The sequence below is a fragment of the Pediculus humanus genome, genomic scaffold, assembly GCF_000006295.1.
Source record: "Pediculus humanus corporis 1103172108222 genomic scaffold, whole genome shotgun sequence".
In the NCBI taxonomy this organism is placed as follows: domain Eukaryota; kingdom Metazoa; phylum Arthropoda; class Insecta; order Psocodea; family Pediculidae; genus Pediculus; species Pediculus humanus.
In genome coordinates, this window is record NW_002987792.1 from 347768 (window position 1) to 361173 (window position 13406).

Consider the following 13406-nt stretch of genomic DNA (forward strand, 5'->3'; position numbering starts at 1 on the left):
TTTTTTTTTTTTTTTTCATTTTTTTACGAAAAAATTTATTTGAGTTGAAAATTTTTGTCGTAAACATATACGCATGCATAAATACACGCACTCACACACACACACGCACGCACGCACTCGAGAGAGAGAGAGAAAGAGAGGGAGGAAAATGATGAAAAGTCAAAGGTGATGGAACGTCATTACTTATTGAAAATTTTAGTTTAAATTCAATGTGATCAAAGACGGATTTTGGTTAAACTAGACAGATACAAATAAAAAGAGAGAGAGAGAGGGAGTGAGTGAGAGTGAGAGAGAAAGAAAAAAAAATTTCTAGAAATTTCCATCACGGATTAAATTGCACGAATCAAAAATTTTTTTTTTTTTTTAAACTAATTTAATTGATGGGAAAACTTTTCCTCTTCGTTGTTTTCATCATTATTATTATTATTATTGTTCAGTCAATTGAAAATGAAACGTGACGTCATAATTTTAAAATTTTTTGATTTAAATAAAAAAAAAATTTGAAAACCTAAAAACCTTTTAAATTAATTGCTTAATAATAATAAAAATTATTATCATTATTATTTTTATAAAGTTTTCAACGTTTTTTTTTACATTTGATTTCGTTTGTCTCTCTCCTCTCTCTCTCTCTCTCTCTCTTTCTCTCTCATTTCGTTTTTCATTTCATTAATTGCTTTCGTTTTCATCGAATACGTCATTTTAATTATTTTTTCTCCGTGTTTATTTTACCCGCATCATTACTTTAATAATAATAATAATATTTTATTAATTTCAACATCCGCATCCGGTTTTATTTGACGTTAACAAACAGTTATTATTATCAAAAAAAAAATTAAAAATGGATGCATCACAATTTCCGGTTATTGACAAAAAAAAAAAAAATTCGGAAATTTTGTAACTATAAAAATTAGCATAAAAAAAAAAAAGGTTTTTACAAATTCGTGATAATTATATTAATATTATTTCGATCGATCGATGAATCGACGATTCGATATATCGATATATACATGGATGATGAGGACAATGTGGAAAAAAAAAAAAATCTTGACCCAAAGACGAACGTTTTTACTTGTCTTGAACGTGACGTGAAAATATTGCAACGCGGCCAAAAAAAATTAACAACAAGGAAAATTGTCGTATAAAAGAACGGTAAAAATGAAAAAACGTGTCAGTAGTGGTTCGACAATGAAGACTTACTTAGTTATATTTGTGATAATCGGTGTCGCTTTCGGCGAAAAAGAAGGACCGTATCCGCCGAGCGGATGGAAACCGGATGGACCGCAATTAACGTATCCTCCACCGACTCCGTCAAATGAATACGGTCCTGCATCAACTCCATCAAACGAATACGGTCCTGCATCAACTCCGTCTAACGAATATGGTCCCGCACCGACGGAACCACCGACGGAACCGCCACAAGAACCCGCACCGACGTACATACCAGCCGAAGAACCTGCCGAACCTCCTCCGAACGGCGGGTATGCGAGGTATCAGAACGGAAGGTTTTCACCCCGGGCTTCGCAAATTGCACCGGGACAATTCGGACAGTTTTTCATATTGAACCCACAGGGTCAATTTCAAAGAGTTCCTCTCGTCGTGCAACAACCGATGATCAATAAAGATGCCGAACTCATAAATCCTCAAGCGATACGTGGAGGACAAACGTTTAACAGACTCATGGAAAAATCGGAAACGAATGTAAAAACTAACGGAAATGGTGGAAACAATCAAAGGAACGACGATACTGGAAAATCTCAACCTAAACAATCAACAGCACAATTCAGGTCCGGTAGAATACAACAACAACAGGAATCATCCGCCGATCCGACAAGATTCGTTGCATTCATACCAAATCAATCGCAAATGAGACAAATCGATGGTACTTCCATGATTCTCGATCCCAAAAGTGGTCAATATCATTTAATACATCCTGATGGTAGACTTCAAAGGGTTCAATACATGAACACGTTAGGACCGGACAATCGTATTGTATCGAACGTTCAATACCAAGAAGTTGATCCCATACGAGGCCCTCTATATACTTTGGGATCACCTCTCGTTCGAGTTTTTTAAAAAAAAGAAAAAAAACGATTGCGTATTTCCGGTACACGATTTGCTTAAACTTCCGGTAATAAATGAATTTTTTTATTTTGTAGCCCCCCTCTCTCCTTCTACCTCCTCCTTCCCTCTCCCTCGCATTTTATTAAATTTTATTTATTTAAAATTATTATTAATAAATGTATATTCAAATTATTATTATTATTATTATTATTATTAAGCGCGGTTTTAAAAGAAAACAATTTTTTTTTTTTTCTCTTTTCGACATCCTTATAATTTGCATATCTCTCCCTCTCTCTCTCTCTCTTCTCGTATCCCTTTTTTTTTTATTTCCCCCACCTTTTTAATATTCATTTTCTACTTTAAGAAGGAAGAGGGAGCCCCCCTCCTTCTTATCTCCTGTTGATTTACCACAAACGCGCGCGGAATATTTAAAAAAATTTTTTTTTTTTTAAAGTTGGCAAAACTGACGTGATACAACAAAAAGAAAAAATAAATTTTTTTTCCCCCCCAATCATTTTAAACCTGTTTGAAATTGATTTGAGACTTTTTTTCTCAATTGTCATATTTCAATCAAAATCCAATTTTTATACAAGAAATAATGATTGAAAAAGAGAGAGAGAGAGAGATAGAAAAATAGAAAGAGAGAGAAAGATAGAAAAATAGAAAGAGAAAGAGAGATGAAAATTTCATCAGTTGTCAATATTTTTTAAGGGATTTCCAATACAAGAAAAAAAAAAAAAAACGTTTTTAACTTACGTGTGACGTTTATCGTTTTCCCGCGCGCGCCACTATCGCCACTGCCGCCATCTTTTTTTTTTTGTACTTCGTAACGGATTTTTATAAGTTTTAAAATAAAAATCACTTTGAAAAAATAAGAAAAAAAAATTAATTAATTAATTAAACGATGAATAAATAAATAAATCGTATCGTACGTATCGTCGCCATGTTTGAAATATTAGTTGGGGAAGGGGGAGTGGAGAGGGAGAGGAAAATTTTTTATTGTTAATAATTCAATTAATAATTATTACGTATTACACGGGGAATGATGGTATAAAAAAAATCTAAGACATTTTATAGCAAAAAAAAAAGTTTAAGGCGTTTTACAGCGAAAAAAAAATTTAATTTTGTTTTTATTTTGAAATGAATATTTTATAATGATAATAATAATGATTTTTAAATATTTTCACGAGTGTTTTTTGTACGCGCACGCGCACACGCGAATTTTCTTTCGACGAAATTTTTCCTCTCTTTTCGTATAAATTTTCATAAGGAAAACAAAAACTTTAATTAGACGTAAAATCAAAAAAAAAAAAAAAATTAAAATAAATAAAGAAATAAAAAAGAGGATGAGGAGTAGGAGGAAGGGGGGAAAGAATATTTATTAAAAAAGGAGAAGAAGGTGAGAGAGAGAGTAGGAGAAATTTATTTAAAATATAGGAGTGGAGGGAGGAAAAAAAAAGAAAATGAAAATTTTAGAGAGTTAAAGAGAGCGAGAAGGGGGAGGGATGAAAGGAGTGGAGGGGGGAATCGTGGGATGGGGGATGAACGTGAATAAATGAAAACGTCAAAAACTTATTTTACAAATAAACGTTTCGTTTCTCTCACATCCCCCCCTCCATTTTACTTTCTATCTCTTTCTCTCACACACATTTTCTATATTTCTTTTTTTATACCTTTTTTCTCTCATCTTCTACATTTCTTTTACTTGCCATCTCTTTCACTCTTTCATCTTTACTATATTTTTCTCTCTCTCTCTCTGTTTTCGTCGTGTATACACATGTTCATAACGAGAGTTTATTTATTAATAATTTTTCTTAGAAAAAAAGATAATCGAAAAAGAAAGAGGAAAAACGCGGGAAAATAATTTGATATTCCTCCATAACTTTTTTTTATTTTAATTTTTTTCCTATTTGACGTTGGCAGCCGTGTGTGTGTTACGTCATCGTTATTATTTACTTTTTTTTTACAATTTAAAAAGGATTTAATGAAACAACATGTGATTATATTTTTATTTTTTGATTTTTGACAAAGGAAAAGTTTTTCTGTTTTCCTTTGAATTTTTTTTTCTTCCTTTTTTTCATTACTATTTTTTCGTTGTAAAAAAGAGAGAGGGAGGGGGTAGAGACAAAATCGTATTTAAAAAAAACATATTTTAGGTTTTTTTTTTTTGTTAAACACAACGAAGAATTTTTCGCAAAGAAATTTAAAAAAACAAAAACGTAACGTCGTGGCAGGAGAATAAATAAATAAAAAGGGGGATGAAGAATAAGATGACCGGTCAGGAATGCATAAAAAGTTTTTTTTTTTTTTTTTGTCTTCTTCCCTTTTTCATGAAAAGGTTTTTACTTTCATTTTTTTTTCTAGAACTTTATTTCCCCAGACGTTAAGAAAATTTTACCTCAGAGAAATTATTTTCTGGTGATGGTGGTGGGTAATACAATATGCGAGATTTCAACGAAAGGTTTTCTCCCCCCCTTTTTTTTCTTTTTTTCTTTTCTGTACTTTTTCCTTTCGTCCATTTAGAATTTTTTGTCCGGAATATAATTCTTTTTTTTGTCGTCACAGTAAGTCGATCTCTACTTTCGACGACCAACACCACGTGACGTTTTAACCCTCCAACCCTTAAGGTCAACAACAGGTTAAACGTGTTCGCATTATTTTCTTTTAATTATTATTATTATTACTTACCCACAAAAGGGTCTTTAGTACAAATTTTTCATTTCTTAACCGACCACCACCATCTTGTTTTTATTTTTTTTTCAATTTCTACTAAAATCTTTTCTTTCTATAATAATAAAAACAATAATAATAATAATAAAACAACGTCTCACCGTTTTATTTAATTGATTACGTTTTCGCGCCATTTTTTTTAATTTTTATTTATTTAAATAAATGAATTATGGAGACATAAAGTCATAGAGTAAATAAATAAAATTTTATAAACGTTTAAAAGGTCAAATGTTTTTTTTTATTATAAACGTGTCATTAGATATTAGAAAAATTTTTTGTTTTATCATTATTATTATTTATTACTTGTAACTAAATAAAATGAAGGAAAAAAAATGCGGCAGTGGCGTATTAAGAAACAAGAAAAATATTTTTTTTTTCATTTAAATAAAAAAATGTCGAAATATTTTTTTTTTCTAGAAATTTCTTGAGCAGTAAAGGAATAACAAAGGAAAAATTTACATTGTTAATTAATTTCTTTTTGTTACAAAATCTTTTCTCTCTCTCTCTCTGTCTCTTTCTCTCTTTCTCTTTCGCACGCGTTGATTTTTCTCGTTAAGGAAACGAGTTGAATGAATTTCTTTTGTTTTATCAATTTTCCTTTGTTTGATTTTTAATTCCCCTCTTTGGGATATTACGAAATAGAACATTCGCGAAACACGCGAAATTTTAACGACAAAAAATTAAAATTTGAACTTTAACCTTTTGCTTAAAAAAATAAAAAAAAAAGGATAAAAAAAACAGTTTTTTATATTAAAAAAAAAAAAAAAAAATGAAAAATATTGAAAAAAAAGAGAGAGAGAAAAAAAAGGGCATTAAAAGGGTGGAAGGGTTGGTGGGTGGGAAGGGGTGGGGAGAACCTTTTTCCTAAGAACCTTTTTCAGTCTGTTTAGTATTTAAAGTTTAATTTAAATTTTTAATACCTGAAAAAAAGAAAATAATAAATTGAAAGCTTTTTCTTTAGCTTAAATCCAAAACCTTTTTTTTTCTCCTTTTTCTCCCTCTCTTTTCTTCTTCTTTTTCTTCTTCTATTATCCTTTTTTTCCATGACTTAAATCATCCTTACGTCTTTTTCTCAAACTTTCCTTTTTCTTTCCTTTTACAGAAAAAAAAAAAAAAGAAAAAAAAATTAAAATAATAATTAATTGCTTCTTTTCCTCGTAAATCCTTTTTTTTTCCTTTTTCTTTCCTTTTTTTCATTTTTATTTGTAACAAAAATAATAATAATATTAATGATAATAATAATAATGACGTTTATAATGATGATGATGATAGCTTAGAAAAACATTTTTTTTTTTTTTCGTTTTCGAAAAAAGAAAAAAAAATTATTTTTGACATTTAAAAAAAAATTTTTCATGCACATAAAATTATAATAATAATAATATCACGTGTTGAAAATGGTTTTTAAAGTCACAAAAAAAAAAAAAGGAAAAAAGGTTTAATTCTCAATGGAATCAATAGTGAGTCAATGGTTTTCGAATTTCCTTTTAAAAATGAATATAAACAAAAAAAAAATTGAAAAAAAAAATATATATATATCAATCTCACGAGATTTGATTTGAATAAATATTTTTTCTTCGGTAAAATTTCATTTTTTTTTCCATTTATTTTTTTTTTGTTTGAAACAAAGGAAACAAAGGAAAATATTTTATCTAATAATAATTCTTTTTCGTGTATCGTACAAAAAAAAAAAGGAAAATTGTTTTTTATTTCGATGACGTAACTATTCATCTATATCGCGGGAGTTTTTAATCTTTCTATAAAAAAAAAAAAAAGTTTCTCATCCTCCTTCTCCTCATCCTCCTCCTCCTCCTCCTCTTTACCGCCATTTCTCCGAATCTTGACTCCTCCCACTTTACTCCTCCCCCTTTCCATTTTCTATTTTGGGTATAAAAAAAAATTCGTTTTCGATCGTAAAAATGATAAACAAAAAAAAAAGGTTTTTATTATCATTATCATTTATTTATTTACTTATTTACATACGCACCGTTATCATTTTATCAGTGATAATAATAATAATAATATTGTTTTAATGCAAATGAATGGTATAATAAAGGACAACGTAGGGAGAGCAACTTTAAAGAAAATAAAACTGAAAAAGATGTAAAAAAAGTGGTTGAGAACACGTGACGCGTTCTAGATTACCCCTAACCCTACCCTTACCCTTCTCCTACTTCTCCCCCACCTCTCCAATGAGTTAAAATAATTTTACGGTTGCGCATAATTATATCACTTTTAACCGATTAGAATTAATTATTTATAATATTATTATTATTATTTCAAAAATTCTTTCTTTTTACGTGAGTGTTTCGAAACGAAGAGGATTAATCTCTCTCTCTCTCTCTTATCATTTATCACTCTTATTATTTATATCCGATATGAAATTAAATCCTCCCGCCCCCCAAAAAATAAAAAAAAATTTTCGTTTGGTTTTTTTCGATAATTTTTTATACTAATTAATAAAATTATCATTATTATCATCGTCGTTGTTGTCATCATCGTAAGAATTTCTTAATGTAAGTAAATGAAATTTCTATTAAAAAAAAAAAAAGAAGAAATTTAACGGGTAAGGAGGGGTAAGGGTTGAGGGGAGGAAAACGGGAGAAAAATGAGAAAAAAAGAAAAGTTTCTTGTGTAAAAAAAGGAAGAAAGAAAAAGGAAAAAAAGGAAAGAAAAGGAAAAAAAATATACAACAAGAAACTTATTCATAAAGATAAAATGGAATATCAAAGAAGTTAATTAAAATAAAAATGCTGTAGGGAATAATTATTTCTGTTGGATGTATTTTTTTTCACCATCATCATCGGGTAATAATAAAAATAATTTGAATTTAAAATGGAGCGGGGAGGGGAAAGAGGGGGAAGGGAAAAACGATTTAAAAGAATAAGAGAATAATAATAATAATGATAATAACGCTGTCGTTTTTTTTTTTTTTATTTATTTAGGTCTGCGGTAAAGTTTTTGGAAATGCTTCCGCATTAGCAAAGCACAAGTTAACCCACAGCGACGAAAGAAAATACGTTTGTACAATGTGCGGGAAAGCTTTTAAACGTCAGGATCACCTGTGAGTTATTAATTATTATTATTATTATTAAAACCGTTTAATGGAAACTTTTCTTTTTGATAAAAATTATCATTAACATTTAGAAACGGACACATGCTCACACATCGTAATAAAAAACCGTATGAATGCAAAGCGGAAGGTTGTGGAAAATCATATTGCGATGCGAGATCGCTGAGAAGGCACACGGAAAATCATCATACAGGTACAAACGGTGGAAACGGTGCGGGAAATCGGGAAGTCGCATCTCCTTTGGCATCGAGTTGCATACAATATGCTCCACCGACAGCATATCAACCCACGCAATATCCTCCGTCGTCGTCACCGTCTAGTTCCACGTCGAATACTCCGACAAAAGCTCCGAGTCATTTACAACAGCTTCTTGCAAGCGATTCAAACGCGTCAAACGCGTCATCATCGTCGTCTTCCACAAAGGTAACAAAAAAAAAAAATTTATCTTCATTCTAGTTTTCTCCCCATTCCCCCATACCCTTCACCCCCTCCTCTTCTTAGAGAAAAAAAAACGTTAAAAAGTTTCAACGGAAAACGCGAGAATCCATGTTCGTTTTTTTTTTTTAGTTAATTTTAATTATTTTCAAAAGAGAAAATTAAAAAACAAAATGAAAACAACAACAACGACGACGACGACGACAGCATTAAAAGCATAATTTTAAGAAATATCAAAAACCGCAAAATGTCACAACAAAAACTTTTCTCTTTCCCCCACTCCCCTTGCACTCCCCTCCATCCCTCCGCGTCTTAAAGGAAAAAAGGAAATTTTCATTTATAATTTTAATAATGAAAACATTGGTTGTTATTATTATTATTATTAATAAAAATTCATTTGATTTGCGCAGACAACAAACAACGCTCAATCTGTTAATAACGACGGTTTGACTAAACAACAATTAGATCTCATACATCAAATAATGCAACAAACGCAACAAGGTCAAACGACTCCTTTGCAAAAACAACAAAAAACGGGGAATAACAACGTGGCATCAGCAACCGTAAATAATAATAATTCTACAAACACGACGTCCAAAGTTGTCACGACGGCTCCCGGAAAAACAAAAGCTTGGGCACTTCAGGTAAGAATTGCATACTATCGGGGGAAACACGAGGGAGAGGGTGAAGAGAGAGAGAAAGAGAGAGAGAGAGAAAACGATCAACGTTTTATTATTATTATTATTATCATCATCATCAATTCGTGGCTCCTTCCACTCGTTGTTAAAAAAAATTTAAATACTCTCGCGTGTATGGAACACGTAAAAAATTTTTTTTTTTTTTTTCAAACGCGATGATCGAATAGCTTAAAGGAAATCCGCCATATTGAATTTTATAAAATATTTTTTACCGGCGGAAAACGGGGGTGGGAAGGGGAAAAAGGCGGAAAGAGGGAGGGGAAAAATGAAGGAAAAAATAATAGGAAACGATGCTGGAAAATATCGAGAGAAAAAAAATTATTATTTTTTCCTTTTCGATATAATTATTTAATAATAATAATAATAATAATAATCATTTGCTTACGACGACGGAAAGGAGAAGGAGAGGAAGAGGGAAGGGGGAAAGAGGGGGGAGAAAAAACAATAACGATATTATGAAATTAATAACAAATATTAAAATATTTTCATAAAATAAATATTATATATTCATATAAATTATTTATTGAATATTTTAAATTCTTTAGAGTAAAAAAAAAAAAAAAAAATTTTTTTTCGAATTTTTCTATTTTATAAAGTTACGTACGTACGCTTACGCGCACACGCCCACGTATATTTTAAACAAAAGAAACTTTATTCGACAAAACACGAAAGTAGGAAGGAGGGGGAGGGGAAGGAAGAAGTAAAAATAAATAAATTTTTCAAAGGTATTTTTTTTCCTTTTAAAAAAAAAAAAAATTTAATTAGTTTAACGTTTCGTTTCGCTTTTTTTTTATTTTATTTTATTTTGAATAATGATAATAAATTTAAACAACAGGGAATTAGATAAGGAAAATAAGGAAGGAAGGAAGGAAAATACGGGAGAAAGGGAAATTCGGGAAAGGAAAGGAGAACGAATTTTGTCGATAAAAGTTTTTAGAGTCAAAATTTTTTTGCCTACGGAAGTGAGTCAAGTTATAAAAACGAATATGTACATATAAAAAAACATTAAAAATTAATTTTATGTAATTTTGCAATAAAGAAAGTTAAGAAAATTAACGACCAATCAAAAAATTTTTTTAATTTATTTACGTTTTTTTTCATTGGTCGAAATTTTTTTTTTAAAAGATCGGATTCGCGATGATTATCATTACTACCACCCCCTCCTTCTTATACTTATCGCAATCGGTCGCGAAAAAATTTTTATTTTTTTATTTTTTTTTGTTTTTTGTCCGAAAACGGATACGGAAACGAGAAGAAAAAATTTTTTTTTTTTTTAATTAATTTATAGACGTTTAATTTTCGTTTTCGAGTAGAAAAAAAAAAAAAAAAAAAACAAAAACAACACGCCCCTGACATGACTGAATTTTTAAAATAATTTATTTACCGAATTTCATTAGCGAACACAAAAAAATAAAATTTATTTTTGTGACGTCACATTTTTCCCTTTCCCCTCATCCTTGCCGTTTTTCGTCTTCCCTCCTCTCCCTTTTTCCACTCATTTTCTCCCCTGTTTTCAACTCGATTCGTTTTTGTATTTCTTCCAGTCGAAAAACACACATACACACAGAAAGAGACATTTTTCCGTTTATATAAATATATATTTTATAAAATTAATTAAATTAACATAATTAATACATAAAAACCATTTTACGTATTAATAATAATAATAATAATAATACGAACGAAACCGGATATCCATCTTTTGAATATAATGAAAAACGTATTTTAACCCGTAAAACATCATTTTTAAATTTATTTCGATTCGTTTTAATAAAAATAAATAAATTTTCATTAACTTAAAAAAAAATAAGCAACAGCAATATAACTGTTTAACAAAAAGAACAACAAACGACGACAACAACAACAGCAATAATGATAATGATAATAATATTATCGAGCAAATGAATTAAAAAAAAAAAAAAAATAGTTTTCGGTGAAGACGGGGGGGAGAGAAAAACAAAAAAGTTTTAAATTTTTTTTTCATTCTTATTACGTATTATTATTATTATTATTATTTTTATATCATCATCAGCGCCGCCACCGTTATCATTATCATTATTATTATTATTATTTTTAGATGAAAACTTTTATTAAAAAAAAATAAAATATAAATAAATAAATAAGAAACATAAGTTATGCGAAATTTTAAATTTCTGAAAGATAATAAAAATAATAAAAATAATAATAATAATAATAATAATGATGATAATAATGATAATAATAATGATAATATTTATTGTTGCAAACTGAGCAGAAAGAAAAAATTAAAAAGTTTTTTTAGAAGAAGTGAGGAAGAGAAAGAGGAAGGGAGAGAAGGATGGGAAAGGAAAGGGAATGAAAAATGAAGGGGGAGATAAACGAAGGAATGAGGTGGGGAAATGACGGAGGTCAAAGGTTACACGGTGGACGTAAAAAATGAAAAAAAAAGGGAAGAGAAGGGATGGGGAAAACGTAATAAAATTTTCTTCAACTTTTGCCATTTAAAAAAAAAAAAAAAAAAAAAAACTTTTTTTGTTGTCTGAAAGAAAATGAGGGAGAGAAGGAGGAAAAAAAGGGGGCGGAGATAATGAAGGTGAAAAAGGTGGAACGGGTGAATGGGGGGGTGGGGAAAAGTAGTGAAAATAAGAAAAAGGAGGCGGGGTGATGTTGTAAATGTAAGAAAAAAAGTTTTTTCGTAAGAAAATTTGTTTTATGCGAACGAAAAGAACGAAAACATTAATTAACGTAATTATTTAATAATAATAATAATAATAATAATAATAATTTCTTTCTTTCTTTCTTTCTTACTCTTTCTTGCCCTCCTCCTCCCTCTCTCTCTCTCTCTCTCTTTCTTTCGTTTTTTTATTAAAAAAAAAATTTTTTCAATAACGTTTTTATAGATGAAAAAAAAAAAAAATATAGCGCTATAATTTCTTCGTTATTAAAATTTATTAATTTAATTTAAGTCACTCGGTTATCGGGTTAAACCTAATTAATTTTTTTCTTTTTTAATTTTTAAAGCCTGAAATTAGCAGACGAAATTAAAATATAGAAAAAATTTTTTGAAACCTTTTTTTTTTTACATCATCATCTTCATCGCTCTTTTCCCCCTAACCTCCCCCTCCCTCTCGCCTTTTTTTTTTTAAATTTTGTGCCGAAGTTGAAAAAAATTTTCCTTTTTTTTAATTTTATTTTATTTTCCTTTGGCAAAATACTTTAATAATGGGATTTATTACAAAATAATTTTTAATTCGGGATTTCCTTTGGGAAAGAGAAATCGGCTCATTATCCCTTTTTTTTTTAAATTTTTTTTTTCCTACTTTTCCCCCCTTTTTCGGGGAAGGGGAGGGGGAGGGGGAAATATAAAAATAATTTTTATAAAATATTTTTAAAAGGTTTTTTTTTTATGTTGAATAAATTAAAATGGCGTCGGATATTTTTCGACGATATCAATAACGACGCATCGTCACAATTTATTTAAGATTGTTTACGTCACCGATTACGTCACTAACCCTTAACTCGACGTAGACTATAATAGAACCCCTGAATTACGACGTCGTTTATTTTTATTATTATTATTATTTTAATTTTTTTCCTACGTAAAATTTCGCACACATCCTCGCATCTATATTTATTTTTATCAATGTTACCAACTTTAAAAAAAAAATAACGCGTAAACCACTAACGAGTAGAGTCGAACACGTACGCACACGCACACACACACATCATTATTTATTATTAAAATTTGTTGTATGGGTGATGGCGGCGGTGGTGGTGGTGGGGGTGGGGTGGGGGTGGGGTGGGGGTGGTAAAAGGAAACGAAACAAAAAAAAATGGCGGTTTTTATAACACAAAATAATTTTTTTTTCATTTTTTTTTAACGTTATAATGCCGTAGACGTTATTATTAATTTGACCGTCTCTCATCAAAGATCAAAGTCAAAAAAAAAAAAAAATTTAGCAGACGACGAGTTTATAATTAACTTTTGATGATGGGTTTTACGTTCTCTCTTCCTCTCTCTCTTTCTCTCTCTCTCTCTCTCTGTGTGTGTGTGTGCTCGCCTGTCAAACGTGAATTTTTTTTTTTAATTTCAAATTAAAAATTTTGTAAAAGAAAAAAAAGAAAAAAAAAACGGGAATGAAAAAGAAAAGAATAGGAAAAAATAAATAAGGGATGAAATGAATGAATGAATGAATGGAAGAGAGAGAGAGAGAGGGAGGGAAGAAGGGGTACGGAAGGGGGTTCAAAAAGTAATTTTATATTTCCATTACTTATATATATATATATATATATATATATATATATATATATATATATATATATATATATATATATATGTATTAAAAAAAAAATATGGCGAACGATAAGAATGAAAAAAAAAAAAAATTCGTCGATTTCATTTTTTTTTAAAAAGATTATTATTATTATTATTA

The 13406-nt window shown here is 29.5% G+C and overlaps 3 protein-coding genes across 3 annotated transcripts; all 3 read left to right on the top strand.

Annotated features, from left to right (window-relative positions):
- Positions 1-1155: 1155 nt before the first annotated feature.
- On the top strand, positions 1156-2464 carry Phum_PHUM452730 (uncharacterized protein; the record flags this gene model as incomplete). The annotated part of the gene is made up of 2 exons (XM_002429785.1): positions 1156-2064; positions 2426-2464. 2 exons carry the CDS (start codon positions 1156-1158, stop codon positions 2462-2464), a joined length of 948 nt encoding a protein of 315 aa, XP_002429830.1.
- Positions 2465-7506: 5042 nt separating this feature from the next.
- On the top strand, positions 7507-8317 carry Phum_PHUM452740 (zinc finger protein, putative; the record flags this gene model as incomplete). The annotated part of the gene is made up of 3 exons (XM_002429786.1): positions 7507-7522; positions 7747-7852; positions 7936-8317. The coding sequence occupies 3 exons, from the start codon at positions 7507-7509 to the stop codon at positions 8315-8317; spliced, it is 504 nt and encodes a 167-aa protein (XP_002429831.1).
- Positions 8318-8647: 330 nt separating this feature from the next.
- Positions 8648-10135, top strand: Phum_PHUM452750 (uncharacterized protein; the record flags this gene model as incomplete). The annotated part of the gene is made up of 5 exons (XM_002429787.1): positions 8648-8662; positions 8707-8940; positions 9591-9622; positions 9830-9982; positions 10120-10135. 5 exons carry the CDS (start codon positions 8648-8650, stop codon positions 10133-10135), a joined length of 450 nt encoding a protein of 149 aa, XP_002429832.1.
- Positions 10136-13406: the final 3271 nt, after the last annotated feature.